Source organism: Triticum aestivum, chromosome 6A, assembly GCF_018294505.1.
Source record: "Triticum aestivum cultivar Chinese Spring chromosome 6A, IWGSC CS RefSeq v2.1, whole genome shotgun sequence".
NCBI lineage: Eukaryota > Viridiplantae > Streptophyta > Magnoliopsida > Poales > Poaceae > Triticum > Triticum aestivum.
This window is the reverse complement of record NC_057809.1, coordinates 319727325-319744267: the sequence shown is the minus strand read 5'-3', so window position 1 is coordinate 319744267 and position 16943 is coordinate 319727325. Positions and strand designations below refer to the sequence as shown.

General features: G+C 47.5%; 1 protein-coding gene across 3 annotated transcripts; it reads right to left on the bottom strand.

The window, feature by feature from the left end:
* Nucleotides 1–8872: 8872 nt before the first annotated feature.
* LOC123127493 (zinc finger transcription factor YY1) lies at nucleotides 8873–16561 on the bottom strand. 3 transcript variants are annotated; one of them, XM_044547220.1, is made up of 6 exons: nucleotides 16217–16561; nucleotides 16069–16127; nucleotides 12060–12259; nucleotides 11867–11896; nucleotides 9643–9786; nucleotides 8873–9575 (listed from the first exon to the last, which is right to left on the bottom strand). In XM_044547220.1, the coding sequence occupies exons 1-6, from the start codon at nucleotides 16255–16257 to the stop codon at nucleotides 9075–9077; spliced, it is 975 nt and encodes a 324-aa protein (XP_044403155.1). In that variant the 5' UTR covers nucleotides 16258–16561; the 3' UTR covers nucleotides 8873–9074. The 3 variants fall into 3 exon arrangements, with proteins under 3 accessions (XP_044403155.1, XP_044403153.1, XP_044403154.1); XM_044547218.1 differs by having other exon boundaries at nucleotides 11856–11945; nucleotides 16217–16558; XM_044547219.1 differs by having other exon boundaries at nucleotides 8873–9563; nucleotides 11856–11945; nucleotides 16217–16556.
* Nucleotides 16562–16943: the final 382 nt, after the last annotated feature.

Here is a 16943-nt window from a genome sequence, read left to right as displayed (position 1 = left end):
AAAAAAACTTAGTGAAATTTGAGAAGAGAAGAGTCAAAACTCTACGTCAGGATGCCTTACCAGAGCGATGAGGAGACTGGGAAGTAAAAAGAATTCCTAAACTCTCCGATATATAATTCCTAAATGACTCAAAACATTTTTCTAGACACAACTCGGCTGCTAAAAACGATCAAGCAATGGGGCTCCTAAGGTCGGGGAAGGCTCTGATTACCAACTTGTAACACCCTCGATGCGACTATAGCTCCCACGTGTTGAGGCACGACTTAGAGACATAATCGCATTGAAGGCATATGTCGCAAGTTAGGCAATCTTCACAACATCCCATGTAATATGATAATAAAAGGGGAGATAACATAGTTGGCTTACACTCGCCACGTCAATCAAGTACATAAATAACATTACATCATCCAAACAATCATGGCCTGACTACGGCGCCAAAATAAAAGATAACCCAACATGCGACACGGTCCCAATCACCCCCAACTGGGCACCACTACTCATCATCAGGAAAGGAAACATATTAACGTTGAGAGTCCTCGTCGAACTCCCACTTGAGCTCAAGTGCGTCTCCTGGAGCGGAATCATCAGGCCCTGCATCTGGTGTAATAGTAATCTGTGAGCCACAGGGACTCAGCAATCTCGCACCCTCGCGATCAAGACTATTTAAGCTTATAGGTAAGGCAAGGTAAATATGTGGAGCTGCAGCAAGCGACTAGCAAATATGGTGGCTAACTTATTCGCAAAAGAGAGCGAGAAGAGGAGGCGAAGCGCGAGCGAGAAACTAGAGGACAACCTGCGCAAACATTACTCCAACACCGTGTCCACTTCCTGGACTCCACCGAGAAGAGGCCATCACGGTAACACGCTCAGTTGATTCATTTTAATTAAGTTAAGGTTCAAGTTATCTACAACCGGACATTAACAAATTCCCATCTACCCATAACCGCGGGCACGGCTTTTGAAAGTTCAAATCCCTGCAGGGGAGTCCCAACTTAGCCCATGACAAGCTCTCACGGTCAACGAAGGAATAGACCTCCTCCCAAGACATTCCGATCAGACTCGGTATCTCGGTTCTTCAAGACACTTCGACAGGTTAAAACAAGACCAGCAACACCGCCCGAATGTGCCGACAAATCCCGATAGGAGCTGCACATATCTCGTTCTCAGGGCACACTTAGATGAGCCAGACATCGGGTAGGCCAGCCCAGAGTTGCCCCTGGTAGCCCCGGACATCGCTCGGTGGGACCAACACTCAGAGGAGCACTGGCCCAGGGGGGTTAAAATAAGATGACCCTTGAGTCTGCAGAACCCAAGGGAAAGAAAAGGCTAGGTGGAAAATGGTAAAACCAAGGTTGGGCATTGCTGGAAAAGCTTTAATCAAGGCGAACTATCAAGGGGTTCCCATTATAACCCAACCACGTAAGGAACGCAAAATCCGGGAACATAACACCGATATGACGGAAACTAGGGCAGCAAGAGTGGAACAAAACACTAGGCGAGAGGCCGAGCCTTCCACCCTTTACCAAGTATATAGATGCATTAAGATAACATAGCAATATAATGATATCCCAACAAGTAAATAAATGTTCCAACAAGGAATAGCCTCCAATCTTCACCTACAACTAGCAACGCTATAAGAGGGGCTGAGCAAAGCGGTAACATAGCCAATCAACGGTTTGCTAGGACATGGTGGGTTAGAGGTTTGACATGGCAATTTGGGAGGCTTGAAAGCAAGTGGTAGGCATCGTAGCATCGGCATAACAAAAGAGCGAGCAAACTAGCATAGCAAAGATAGTAGTGATTTCGAGGGTATGATCATCTTGCCTGCACAGTTGTCAGAGTTGACTGGATCCTCGAAACCAAAATCAACGGGCTCCTTGTTAGCGAACTCGTCTCCCGGTTCTACCCAAACAAGACAAACAAGCAACAAGGACACAATCAACCACGTGCAAGGAACAAACAACATGATGCAAAGATGATATGCTATGCGGGATGCGATGCGGGATGTAAAATGCAAGATATGACAGGAAATGCATGAACCTGGCCTCAACTTGGGAATCCAAGTGTGCCACTGGAAATATGAGATGAAATTGCTTAAAAAAATTATATAAAGAACGCCGGAATCGGAGTTACGGTTTGGAAATGGCAAGTGATTCAAATATGACACCGGTCTGCGATTTACAGCAAGTAGCCATCTAAATGCAATGAGATGAAAATGCTACAGCAACCAAACATGACAACAAAATACATGGCAGGGATGCATACAAGATGCTTAACAAAAGTCTAGCACTGAGCTACGGCCAATTCATCCATTAACAGGTTCAAACAAGCATGGCAAAAATGCATATGACAAACAGATCTCAGACTTAGTGAAATTAACACTTGTCTGGAATTTCAGATCAGGTAGCACTCTTCGGAGCAGCAAAACTACATGCTACAGGACCTTAACATGGCAAAGTAAAGCATGTCATGGAGCTACTCAAAGAGCTTAACAAAAGTCCCTTAGTGACCTTGAGCCAAAAGGGATCAGAAAATACAATTGCAAGCATGCGAACATAGCAAAAACATAATCAGTTTTCAGACTTAGTGAAAACTGGCACATGCTGAAATATAACTCAAGTAGACATGTTTACGAGCTCGGTGCACTCACTACGGTGCAAACCCTTAACAAAACACATGTAGAGCATCAGGGCATAGCATGCACACAATAATCATGGCAAAAATGACAAAATCCTAAATGGAGTAGCAGATCTGACAATTAACTCAAGTATCCCTCTTCTAACAGCATTTCGGGCATCAAGATGAACTCAAATGAAAATGATGCAATGGAATGAAATGACGTACTCTCTGAGATGAACATTTTGATATGCTATATGCATGAATCGGGGCTACAGATACAAAGTTACGGGGCCGAGAACAGGAGCATATGGATCTGTGATTTCGGGACTTAGACGAAAAAATCACCCCGAGATCTAGGGTTTGACCCAGCGCAGAAATCGAGGCAGGGTCGGGGCACTGTTCACCGGCGGTTACCGGCCGGCGATGGAGAAGCCGGAGCTGGGGAGGGGCGCCGGTGACGAGGCGCGGGCCCGGAGAGGCGGCGAGCGGCGCGGAGGCGGCGGCAGGCGTCGGTGGGTGAGGCGGAGGAGGCGGCGGAGGCGGGCGGCGAGCGCCGGGCGGCGGGGCGAGCGGCTGCGGCGGCCGGGAGGATGGAGAAAGGCGGCGGCGGCGGCGCGCGGGCCGGGGAGGGCCCCGCGTGGGCCTACGGGCCGGCGGCGCGGCGATGTGGACTGGGACGGCGGGCGAGTCGCGTCGCGACACGTGGCGACGGGGGGAGCAGGTCGGACGTGTCCGTCGGTGGCAATTTTGTCCGGCGGCGCGTGGAGACGAAGAAGGCTAGGGTTTCGTCCGGATTTGGAATGGGGGAGGTATAAATAGGCATAGAGGGAGCTAGGAGTCCAAATGGGGTGCGGTTTTCGGCCACGCGATCGTGATTGAACGATCTAGATGATGAAGCAGGTTTAGGTGGGTTTTGGGCCAAATTGGAGGGGTGTTGGACTGCAACACACACGAGGCCTTTTCGGTCCCTCGGTTAACCGTTGGAGTATCAAACGAAGTCCAAATGGTACGAAACTTGATAGGCGGTCTAACAGTAGTAAACCAAGGCCTCTTGACAAGTCTCGGTCCAATCCGGAAATGTTTAATCCTCACACACGAAAGAAAGGTAGAAATGACCACCGGAGGAGAACGAAGCGCCGGAATGCAAAACGGACAACGGGGAAAAAGCTCGAATGCATGAGACGAACACATATGCAAATGCAATGCACATGATGACATGATATGAGATGCATAACAACGACAACAACACACGGAGACAAATACCCGAACCCGAGGAAATAAATTAACTTAGCGCCGAAAACGGCAAGAGTTGGAGTACAAATTAGGAAAGTTACATCCGGGGTGTTACATCGCCGTCGTCCACCGCCTTGGTGCTCTCGGTGTGGCGTGGTCAATGTGGTCAAGGAACGACTCCCATCGGAAGAGTACTGTACGTGGAGAGGCTGACAGCTGGGTCCATGGCTGCAACAAGGAAGTGCAACCTTATTACGCACAAAAGAATGATTCCTCCACCTGACAGCAGGGACCCACCGAACGGGCCACCGTATTTCATGAAAAAAAAACGTTTCACCCCTGACTATTGGGACCCATCAGCTACATCTTCGACCGCAAAGAAGTGCGTCCATATTACGGGCAAAAACATGATTCTCCCCCTGACAGTTGGGACCCACCAGCAATAACTTCGCATGCAAGAAAGTGCCTCCTTATCCTCCCTGACAGTCAGGACCCACCTAGTCGAAGTGTGCGCAGCGTTGTTATTCTGGTCGCGAATGTGTACGTACATACTGGTCGATCGGTCTGTCTGCAGGCTGCAGCGATGAACCGTGGCCGAGTAAGGAAGGGCACGTGTCGTATTAGAGGTGCGGACGTAGCATGGCACGCAGTCCCGTCAATATCATGTACACGTATGTACAGCCAGGGTGCAAGAAACTAAATACGGCCACGTACGTACATACGGGGGGTGTCTCGAACACCTACTCACGCATACGTACGATCAGGGCTCGTGTACATGGAGAGGCAGCGACGGCGTCCTGTTCATCGACAGCCTACCGGCTGGGTCGCAATGGAGGAAACAGCGTTGTGTTCACCGGGAGCCAAGTGATTGGGTCGGAACGCATCTTGTTCATCGGGAGGCAACAGACTAGGTTGAAATGGGTCGTGTTCAATGGGATCCTATTGGCTTGGATGGAACAGCCGGGACGGGGTCTAGCGTACCGCAAAACGGAGGAAAACGGCCTTATGTTCGACCGCGTATGGTCGGAACAGGTTCCTGTTCATCGGGAAGGGTCTGGCGTACCTTAAAACAAAGGAAACGAACTTGTGTTCGAGCTCCTACGGTCGAAATGGGGTGTTGTTGATCTGGAGGGGTGTGGCGTACCGCAAAACGAAGGAAACGGACTTGTGTTGGAGCGCCTACGGTCGAAACGGGGGTCTTGTTCATCGAGAGGGTGTGGCGTACCGCAAAACAGGACTCCACGGGCTACTGTTCATCCACCCTCTACTGCCTCACTCCAGCCTCCACGGGCTACTGTTTATCCACCGTCGACGTCCTCCAGCCTCCACCTGCAACTGTTCATCCACGACGTCTCCCTCCTGCCTCCACCAGCTACTATTCATCCCCGGGCTCCTGTTCATCCAGCCTCCACCGCTACTCCACCGGCTACTGTTCAACCAGCCCTCTCCACGGGGTCCTGTTCAACCACCCCTCCATGGGCTACTGTTGATCCAGCCCTCCACCGGCTACTGTTCAACCAGCCCTTCACGGGGTCCTATTCATCCAGCCCTCCACGAGGTCTTGTTCATCCACCCCCAACCGGCTCGATCGGGGTCCTGTTCATCCAGCGACAACGGCCTCAATTACCACGGGGTCCTATTCATCAAACCCCCACCAGGAACTGTTCATCCAAACCCCAACAACGCTCACTGTTCATCAAGAGGCAGCAGGTTCGATCGGCTTCAGCTAGCAGTAGTAGCGAAGGAATCGCTCGATCGAATTCAGTTAATAGCTAGGGATCGATCGATCGCTCGGGTTCAGTAATGCGTAGCCTGCAGTGCAATCACTCGGGTTCAGTAGGCGAATGCCTCGCTTGGGTTCACTTAGAGCCCAACGTCTCGCGCCCACACGCGTACGTGTACGAGAGAAACACGTATCGCTCGGCCCCGACCACCCACCGTAATAGGGAACTCCCCGATATTTTCCTCACCCTCGCTTCTACCATGGTTTTTTCCGTCATGGACGGCCCAAAGAATGTCATGCAGCCGCGTCTCCAGCCCGCCCAAGACGAAAAGCCCATTTTATGTCATGATTTTTTGTCATATAAGTAGGAGCCCACCACATCTATGATGATACAGGGTTTTGTCATAATTATCGCCATAGAAGTGTCATAAGCATGACAGGAAAAAAATTTGTTCGGCCCAAAATGTCACAGATGTCTTCTTTTTGTAGTGAAGACTTGCACCCGAAGGAACATGATAAGATTGTTTACCTGCATCTTTACCTTCGGCGCATCCTTTAAGATAGGAAGTGGTGTCTTTACCTAGTTAGACCTCTTTTTTCACCACTGATATAGGGTAGCAAGTTCTTCCACGATATCAACATAAGGTGGAGACCCGCATTGTTCCACCTTGATGCTCCTCTTCCCCTTAGCTAATAGTGTTCCATCTGGCTTTTTGCCACTTGGCTTACGATAAGCTTACTTTTGGTTCTCAGGTGGAGTGGTCTTTTCCACTATTTCTTCTACCATGTGGAAGGCTTTAGACTCCCTGTTGTGTTTCAAGTACTTCTTCTCTGGCAAATTCGGGAACTTAGAAAAGTTTTTCAAAACATGCAGCATGGGGTCAGTTCCAATATTTAGCTCACTACGGAAGTCGTTTACCTTTGTAGTTCTAAAAAAGACTTAATAATATCATAAACAGGATCAACCTTACTCTTTTCCTTTGAACAAAGCTGCTAATCTTCCTTCTTATCCTGTATAATTTCCCTTGAGGATAATAATGAGCATAGAATGCAGCCAATAATTTTGGCCAGTTTCTCAAGACATTCACAGACTAGCGTTCTAACCATCTGGCAGCTCCTCCATCTAATGAATAAGGAAATATTTTTTCCATTATCTCTTCATTAGTCAAGTCCTGCAATTGAAAAGTACCACACACAATGTTAATTTTGTTAATATGCATATATGGGCATTCAATTGCATCACCTTGAAATATATTCCCTTTCAGCATATCAATTAACCGAGGGTTTATCTCATATGCTTTGCCAAGTAGGTCGGGACCAAATGATATAGCATTCTCTCTTCTAGACGGTCCTGCCACCAATTCCACTCCTACCTGACAAATTTGTTCTTAAAGGACCATGGCTACTTTATATCTGCAAAGACCATTAGGACACAAAATAATTCAAAACTTAAGACCGGCGGGTAATTACTTCAAAATGGCCTGCAAGTGCATAGGCTTTAGTTGTAGCCTTTTCGAAGTAAAAGTATCGATCCCACAGGGGACACAGGAATCAGCCTTTTGCCTCTTGTAGAGAATTATGTATTTTTATGCCTGTAGATAATTGTAGACTTAAAGCAGAGTGAGGGTGGATATAAATGATAATTGAGTAGTGGAGTGACTTATAACAAAATAACATAAAAATAAATAAAGAGAAAGAATTGTAGTGACGGATGAAACAACAGAATGGAAAGGTGTTCTCAAGGAGTCCGGAATCCTCATTGGTATGTTTCTAGTGCACCTATGCATATGCAATTTTCGAATTTAGTACTGTTCTGCCTAAAACATAATTTTATTCTTGTTAAACCGCAAAAGTAAATGTGCCATGTTATTCTATGCGTTTTTGTAGTCCATTTACATATATTATTTATTTAATTCAGAGCTACAGTTTAAAAGTTATGTAATAAACCACTTAAGCATGTTATTTATATAGATTTAACACAAACAACAATTTAAATGTTTTTAGCATGTGACAGAGTTGCATATTATGAATCTACAGGAAAATCTAAACATTTTACATATGATAATCATTTTAATCCGATGCACGGTTTGTGAGTTATTATATGTATGACCCTACACACTATATGTGACTTATGGGCAGATTTGGAACATTTATGGAGAAAGTAAAACTGCAACTCAATCTTACTAAAAGGCCTTAAAAGGAAGATTAGGAAGTTGAGTTGGTTAGAAAGGAAAGTTGAAGAATAGTGCACATGTGTTATGGGTGATTCCAAGTTAATGAAATGTTGTTTTAGCTCCCTAATAATATTGGGAGGATATATGTTTTAAAGAGAAATCACCATATGAATTTCCCTCAATTTGAATGGATTGAAGATCCATACAATTTATTTATATGAGGAACATTTAGGTTTGTAAATTTAATGCATTATCACATGATGCAATGCAAAAATGGAATAGAGCAAAAAATAAAACAACAACAATAATAGAAGGAATTGGTCTCTGGTTGTTACACACCAACTTTGTTCGAATTTGTTGGAAGGCAACGAGAAGTGAAAATCGGGGAGCCCTTCCAAAAGTGAAAATTGGAGTACTCATCTATGGAGATGAACAGCAGTGAAGAAGATGACAGTGATGGTGAGAAAAGGGTGCCTAGTGATGGTGAGAAAAGGGTGCCTAGAAGTCCCACAGTGGCGTCTAGCATGGGACGTCCCGACAGGAGGGCCGAAGGAGATGCTCAAGAGATAAGGAGGTAGAGGCGATTAAAAAAAACGACGACTTAGTGAGATCAAGGAGGTACTCAGAGAAGAAGAAACAACAAAGTTGGAGATGGAGGAGAAGAAGATCCCAGAGAAGAGATGGGATTTCATGCAAAGCAAAAGGACTCATGAAGAGATGGGGGCATATAGAATCCAGGTTGAGGAGGCATGGATCCAATGGCAAGAGCATTTTGAGAGGAGACGGGGATCGTGACCATACATCCTGGGGCTGCAAACGCATGAGAGGACGGCACAGACGCCAGCAACATGTGTACACGTCGGTTTAATACTATAAGTTGACGCAACTTGCTAAAAATATGCGCGTGATTGTTTAAAAATTATGTGAATAATTGTTTGATGTCACAAACTTGGATTTTAATGGCGATTAAAGTATTTAAATTTGAATGAGGAAAACAAAAAGAGATGAAGTTGAGACGTGGGACTAAGTTTGCACGTCACCTGGCCAGCCTCCAAAACATTATGCAATGCAGCGCACCCTATGAGAGTACCTCTGATAGCCGCATTATAACACTTGAGAGGCATCAACAGTTAGCTTCTCAGCATGGAAGCGTGACGATCTATTACCCTTCTTGATAAGTTAATTAATAGCCTTAAATTGAGACACCTACATGCAGCCCACAAGTTTCTGCCTAACTAGCCACCCTTAATATGTATTGTTACATGTATGCAAAACTATAATCCAGTCCGGTGCTCATAAACTATGTGCACAGCAACCCATAGCGCTCATTCTTCTTCCTCCGTCTCCTCATCGTCATCGCCACCGCTAGCAGCTCTGTATCTCAATCCCACCTCCTCGAGGTTATCTCCCTCTTCCTCGGTCTCCTCACTATCATCTTCGTACAACACTTTCCTTGGCCACTGATGCTCCTCAGGGATACTGACAGCTGGAGATGGCACCGTATAACCACTGCGCTTAGGGATCTTGGCGAGTGGCATGCTGGTTGTGAGATTTGGCTTGCTTCTACGGGAATTCTTCAATATTGTGCCCCTCGACGGACCAGCTTGAGCACCAGCATCCGAATAGTGGTTGGGGTGCTCTTTCTTCAAATGGAGGTTAAGTTTGTACTCATGAATGTATGCCTTGGCACACCCATCGTAAGGGCAGACATACGGACGATCAGCTGATGGAACTGGTGGTGTTACCAGAGATTTCGCTGTGTTATGAGGGTGATCTCCTAGTGCATTGCGGTTTATTACAGGCCCACCTGGATTCTGTAAACCAGACTGTCTAGTCTTGTGAGTATAGGTTATGCGACAAGTTGCAACTGACAAATATCTCTATACATCTTACCTTCTCATGTTGTGCCCTGAAATGAGCCCTTAGTTTAGATTCCTGTGTAAATCTTCGACCACATTCTGGGTATGGACACATATGATAGTTATCCGCAAAATGGGTTTTCATGTGTGCCTTCAAATTAAAATCCAATGAGAAAGCCTGCAATGACCAGGAATAAAAGCAGATTAAATCCATGAGTTCCCAAATCCACAACTATGATGAGGGAATACCAATTTGCTGCGCTGCACTTATTCCATCAGTTACAAAGTAAAGCCCACCCGGTGCATCCTACTAAGCTAACATAATTTCTCAAAAATACGTGAAGAAGTCTCTTGCTGGTAACTGCCACTCCAGAATGAGCATGTTAACATTTGTGTACACCATTATTTGAATTTTTTTAAACTATAATCCCTTGACATGGATTCTTGGATTGCAGACAATACTGCAGCGGGTTCATGTCCAGGTTGTTGTTGCCGTGGCCTTCCTCTTCCTCTCGCTTGCTGCACCTCCCTCTCACTCTCTCTCTAACACAACAAAGAAGAAAGAGGAAGAAAGAAGACAGTGGACACAGGAGGATTTTTTCCGGCGCTCGAACGCCGCTTCCACGAGCACGAACTCGTAAGCCTCAGCAATTACACAGGGGCCGGGGGGAGACCTTATACACGCGCGCGCACGCGTGCCACGCCGCACCTATGGTGTGCCTGCTCGCCCCACTCCCCACGCTCCGCGCTCCACGGCTCCCGCGCCCGCCGCGCACACACAGCGCTGGATGCGACCGGGTCCAGCGCCCAGCGCGGTCGCCCTCGCGCGTTCCTCGCTAACCACACAACGCGGCCACGCACACACGCGCTGACTCGCACACACACGCACTAACTACCACTACGACTCACACGGCCACTCAGCTGGTCCACTCGCCACGGCCGCATGCATGCCATGCACTAACAGCCCACAAGCACCGGATCAGCTTAGCCACGTCCTGCAAGTCAAGATTAAGGCTAACACTGTTCCCCCTAATCTTGACTTGTTCATCGTCATAGTCGTTGTAGCTCTCGTCGTCGTGGTCGTCATCGTCACGACCGTCGTGCCGCGCCGCTGCGGCCTCCACCGCGCAGCACCCCACGTCCCGCGCTCCCAGGCTCGTGTACACGACGCGCACGCACGCAGTCGCCACGGCCCGAGTCCAGCGCCCCGACGCGGTCACTCCTCCGCTGCATTCGCCACGCCACGCACTCCCCGGCCGGCGCACCCGTCGCGCTCCCGCGGTCCCGATGCGCCCGACGCGTCCAGTGCGCACCCATAACACGCACCGGTCGCGCCCGGCTCGCCGCCGCGGCTTATTGCCCTGCACCGCTGCGCCGTCAACCGCAGCGCAGCGCCTCCACGATCGTCGCACCGAGCAGCCGCGGCCTCTGCGACACCACGCAGGTCCTCCGCAACCTCCTCGTCTCCGCGACCGCCGTTGTTCGTCGTGCGCACACGGCATCACGCCACACCGCCGTGGACTCGCCGCGCGTTGCCGACGCCACGCGCTCGCCGCGCGTCCGGCATCACGCCACACCGCCGTGGACTCGCCGCGCATTGCCGACGCCATGCGCTCGTCGCGCGCCGTTGCCAAGACCTTCATGTCCGTCGCGCACCGCGCGCGCCGCGGACGCGGCCGCACGCTCCGCAACCGCCCCTCGAACTTGGCTCTGTATACCAATTGTTGTTGTCGTGGCCTTCCTCTTCCTCTCGCTTGCTGCACCTCCCTCTCACTCTCTCTCTAACACAACAAAGAAGAAAGAGGAAGGAAGAAGACAGTGGACACAGGAGGATTTTTTCCGGCGCTCGAACGCCACTTCCACGAGCACGAACTCGTAAGCCTCAGCAATTACACAGGGGCCGGGGGGAGACCTTATGCACGCGCGCACGCGTGCCACGCCGCACCTATGGTGCGCCTGCTCGCCCCACTCCCCACGCTCCACGCTCCACGGCTCCCGCACCCGCCGCGCACACACAACGCCGGATGCGACCAACAGAATGATTGAAATGCCAAGCCCTAGGATAAGAAATAGAACTAAAACAGAAACCAATGATGGAGCTTTTCTATATTTAATTAACATAAATAACATTTCTCCGTAATTAAATATTTCTGGTAACTTGTTCAAATGTACAAATTATATATGATTAAAAACCAAAATTCTGTACAGAAAAGCATAACAAGTACATGGAGAAAGCATGGTAATAACCTTGCCACAACCTTCATGAGGGCAGACGAAGTTCTTCTCGCCTGTATGAATAAGAAAATGCCTCTTCAACTTAGAGCTATCTAAAAATTTCTACAAAACGGATTCAGCAGAAAAAATTAGATAAGCAGCTCAGTATAAAAAATGTCACTGCCATACGGAAATGGCTTTGCGATGTAGGCAAGACAGATATGGATGACACAATACCTTCCCACATCCCTCGTAGTGACAGACATACTGCCTCTCCCCATGCACGTGGGCATGTTTCCTAAGAGCACCTGCATCAACAAAAGTTTTCCCACAGCCATCATAGCTGCATAAGAAAAGAACCTCAGTGGCAGGGTCAGGCTTTGCAGTGCATGCCCCTTCTTCCTTGTCCTTGGACTTAAGAGCAGCCAACCTATCCTCTATCAGGGAATGAAGATAAAAATATTAGCTGAATGAGAATGCTAAACTAAAACGCAAACATGTCAAGAAGAAAATCCAACTAGTTTGTCCTTATTGCTACATTGCACCTGATTTCTAAATTGGTCTGAAGTTGTACACAAAGAAGAGGTGTAAAAAGAATGCAATACTTTTGTTGTGGACATGGGTCCACAGTACCAACATAAAGCAAGCATGGGAGGAGTCCATGACAGAAAAGTACTTCTTCCGCCCGGGATTGAAGGACCTGTGAGCCACGGTAAGCCGTTTGAATTTAAAAGGCCGCAGTAATTATAATGGAAGTATTTCGACTCGATTCCCCTCCAGTTTGCTGTGTTAATTACGACTGGCAGCATGCAGTCACTAAAAGCGCTCCTCCAGTCAATATGCCCAACCAAGCATGCAACCTATTACAGCTAACGGCATGCCTGCAGCCAATTAAATTGCCACAATTAATTAAGCCGAGACGTGTGCATGCAGTTCACTACAGCTGCACCTTGGTCTTGCCGTTTTGGCCCCTGAGACCTATAAAGTATAAACCCGGACGGAGGAAGTAGAGTCCATTGGGAGAGCATAGGGGCAGGAAAGAGTGCAATTGCATAAGGAAAGATCTATGTCTAATCGTGTTAGGAGAGGTCAAAGGCTTGATCATCCGTTATATAAGGATGACACATATCCATGTTTGAGGCAAGCAAGAACAATCAATCTAATATCTCCCAGTTATTCTCTTGTCTCAACCTATGTCTACCCAATCCCTCCTCACAGCCACACCGTCTGGCTATCTTCAGCACGGTAGTTATCCCGTTGCAAATCAAGGTTGACATCATTTGGTATCAGAGACAGCCACCATGGCTTTCAATGCAGACTCTTTCATGGAAGAGTTCAACGCCTCAACCCAATCTATCTTCGACAAATTCAAGATTTGTATATGCTTGATATCAAGGCAGCAAAGTAAAGGAGGGCAGCAATGGCTTCAGCGACAAACATGGCAAGCATGGCAGCAATATCATCACTGCAGCCTGAAGTCGGCGTAGCAGCGGCGGTTTGCAAGAAGCTGTAGAGGCGCACGAAGAAGCAGCAAGCAGCAGTTACGAGACATCCGGATGCAGAAGCTACAGATGCAGATAGAGGAGCGACATAGGAGCGACCAGGCACAGCAGCATTGCTAGCGACAGTGGCGACACAACCATGCATAACAGCATCAACAAAATCATCTTCAATGGAACGGTTGAGGCAGGCTAGAAAAGGGTCGATTGCTGAGCATGGACCTAGCATTGGAGTTGTCCACGAAATTGATCTGGGCCATCCAAAATCATCTTCAGTGGAACGGTTGAGGCAGGCTAGAAAAGGGTCAATTGCTGAGCATGGACCTAGCATTGGAGTTGTCCACGAAATTGATCTGGGCCATCATTCATGTGTGGACGTTGGTTCAAGCAAATGTTTAGTTGTGTGTGCATGTGTACATACAGGAAGAGATAATTTGGTGCATAGAATATGTAGAAGTTATATTTCAGATTGGAAAGAAAAGCACGAGAATTATTATGCATGCATGAGAACAAATCAAATGGGATCCGTATTGGCTCCAGCTGTTGCATTTTCCATAAAACAGAAAATAGCCTTGGTTGGTTTGTATAGCGTCCACCAGAAGAACGTGACCAAGGGGGTGTCAAAGGAATATGTGACCAACAGGACATGGAAAGAATTCTATTGCCAACTGAATGTCAGCGACATAACAAGGGACATTCCAAATTTCCTGGAGAGGATCTCAGACAGAAGTATCAGGGTGACCTAGAGATATACAAGTTGTACCTGAGAGAATTAGGCAAGAGGTCTGGCAAAACGTAGAGCTGCAGTCACAGTATCACTATCACATTGATGCGGGGCTATGAAGGAATTCAGCCCTGGCCACCAACAAGCTGCTTGTCCAGGAGGGGTGTAATGTTGCGGAAAAAAGGTTCACAGTATCAAGGCAAGAGTACCAGCGTGGAAGGAGTCCATGAGAGTGAAGTATCCTAAGAGTACACTAGGAAAGTATAGGATTAGGAAAGAGTTCAATCGTATAAGGAAAATTTTAAGCCTTATTAGGAGAGGTCAAGGACCTGAGCATCCGTTATATAAGGATGGCATGCATCCACGTTTGAGGCAAGGAAGAACAACCGATCTAATCTCTACGAATTATTATCTTGTCTCAACCTATTACCCAATCCCGCGACGTCTGGCTATCTTCAGCACGGTAGTTAACCCCTTGTGAATCAAGGTTCACAACAATTGCCGACACCAAACACTTGAAATTTAACATATATCCTTTGACATGTTCATCGCAATCTCCATCTGACATCTCAACTTCTGCTATTTGCTTTGAGAACGCATCACTAGACTAATGGTTTATTGGTACATTGCATGTAACTCCTAAATTGTTCGGAAGTTGTAAACAAAGAACAAGTGTAAAAGAGTGCAACATTGTCCACACCAAACACTTGAAATTTAACATAAATCTTTTGACATGTTGATCACAGTCTACATATGTAATCTGAAATTCTGCTATTTGCTTTGCGAGAATTCATCACTAGACTAATGGCTTTATTGGTTCTCAAGTCTGTACAGATTAAACAGAAACTTCACAATCCCCATGCCAATCTCCAATTGTAGAATGTTTGCAGTAGACTAAATCAGAAAAAGAGCAGACTACTACTTGATGCAATCGGTACAACATATGCTTGTCGTAATGATATTTCAATAATGTAGAGAATTACAAGGTTAGAGTTGTGGAGAGAGACATTGGAAACTAATGTTTTTAGGCTTAGTAGAACTAAAACCAAGTACATGAGGTGCGGTTTCAGTACTACTAGGCACGAGGAGCCTTGCTGGGCAGCTGGTACCTCAGAAGGACACTTTTCAATATTTGGGGTCAATGCTGCAGAAGGATGATGATATCGATGAAGATATGAGCCATCGAATCAAAGCTTGATAGATGAAGTGGCACCAAGCTTCTGGCGTTCTCTGTGACAAGAGTGCCACAAAAGTTAAAAGGCAGGTCTATAGAACGGCGATTCGACCTGCGATGTTGTATGGCACTGAATGTTGGCCAACTAAAGGGTAACATGTCCAAAGTTAGGTGTAGCAGAGATGCACATGTTGAGATGGATATGTGGCCACACAAGAAAGGATCGGGTCAGTGCAACGTGTGGCAGTACAACATGCAGGGCATCGACATTAGTCGATGAGTGGCCGTCTTTTCAGCACGGGCAGGGCATCCTGTGTGCTCTTGTTAGGCCTCCAGGGCTAACTTCTCATTGTGTGGGACACGCCGGATCTGGCCTACACAGAGGGGGAAGCAATGCCCCAGTGCTGCAAGGATGGCTTCAACAGTGGTGTGTGGCCGCACCATTGTTGGGCCGTGTTCACGAATCATGACAAACATTTCCACTGGTCAGCCACGTGTCGGAAGATGATAAGCATTTTTAGGCCAGTTGCATTTCTAGTAGTGTGTATGTTATACTTGCCTCTAGCGGTCGTTAGTTGCTATCTTGCTGGAGTGGTGTTAGGTTGTAATGGCCCAACCTTAAGCTTTCTCGAAAGTTAGGCTAGCTTGCACCTGTGACTAATGAAACCAAAGCCTCTATCTAATAAACACCCGGTGGAATTTACGCAACGGAAACCACAATAACAACCAAAGAAAGATCATGTCACGCAGCAATTGCAGGCACGATGACACTAAGCAACAAGTGATGGAGCCGTGACACAACAGTAAGTCAAAGTAAGAATTTACAGCAGCAAGAAGAAGGCGACGTACCTCGCACCCACTTGTAAAGCGCGCACGGGCCGCCGGCGATGACAAGGTCCTGCGGAACCCTAGGAGAAGGACGCGGCGCAAATAGTTCAGATCCAAACCACACGAAGCGGAGTGGAATTCGAGGGGTGGTAGGGGTTGGGAGACAAACCACTCCTTGATCCATCGGTAGCGGCGGTGGAGTCCCTGCATCGCGTCTCCCCGCGGCCGCAGGGCGGAAGGCGATGACGGCGTTACGGATGATTGTTGCAAGGGAAGATTCGGATTTGGTCTTGGGGCTGGGGCTGGCGGCGACTTATGTTTACCGGGCTACGGGTGGGTACAGACAGGGAGGGAGGCTCGGAGTCGGATGGCATGGTGGATGAGGAGCAGCATGTCGTGCTGCGAGGAAATCTATGGCTACGCCTCGCGGCCGCGGCTGCTCCGTTCCCGTCATCATCTCATCGCAAGACCAAAGGCAAATGAAACAGGTCCCTTGCGTTGTTTCCGGTTGTGGGGGCGTCTAGATGGCCAAATGGGTGCCGGGAAGGGAGAGATTAACACGTGTGTACTATAAATTTATAAGTTTTTAGAGATTCCAATGCGAATTACATATAAAGCAAAATGAGTGAATTACCCTCTAAAATATGTACATATACATTCATATATAAGATTCAATTCTGAGCCCGGATACATCTGCACCCGGTCAAAAAACAATTCATAAAATTTTTTTAAATCCAACTTTTTCATGGAAGGTAGATAATTTGGTGTATGAGGTGCGCTCCAAATTTCAGAGCATTTGGACATTTGAGCAGCTCTCAGCAAAAAAGACAAATTGGATCAGAACAGTATATAAACAACACACTATTTAACAGATCCCAAATTTGTCTTTTTTGTCG

Bases quoted from the DNA above. Each gene is read 5' to 3' on its own strand.
- LOC123127493 (XM_044547218.1), bottom strand. From the start codon at position 16,257: ATGCAGGGACTCCACCGCCGCTACCGATGGATCAAGGAGTG. The intron at 12,260-16,068 runs GTACGTCGCCTT...ATTCCCTGATAG, and splicing joins GCTTTACAAGTGGGTGCGAG to AGGATAGGTTGGCTGCTCTT. The intron at 9,576-9,642 runs GTAAGATGTATA...AAGACTAGACAG, and splicing joins TCAGGGCACAACATGAGAAG to TCTGGTTTACAGAATCCAGG.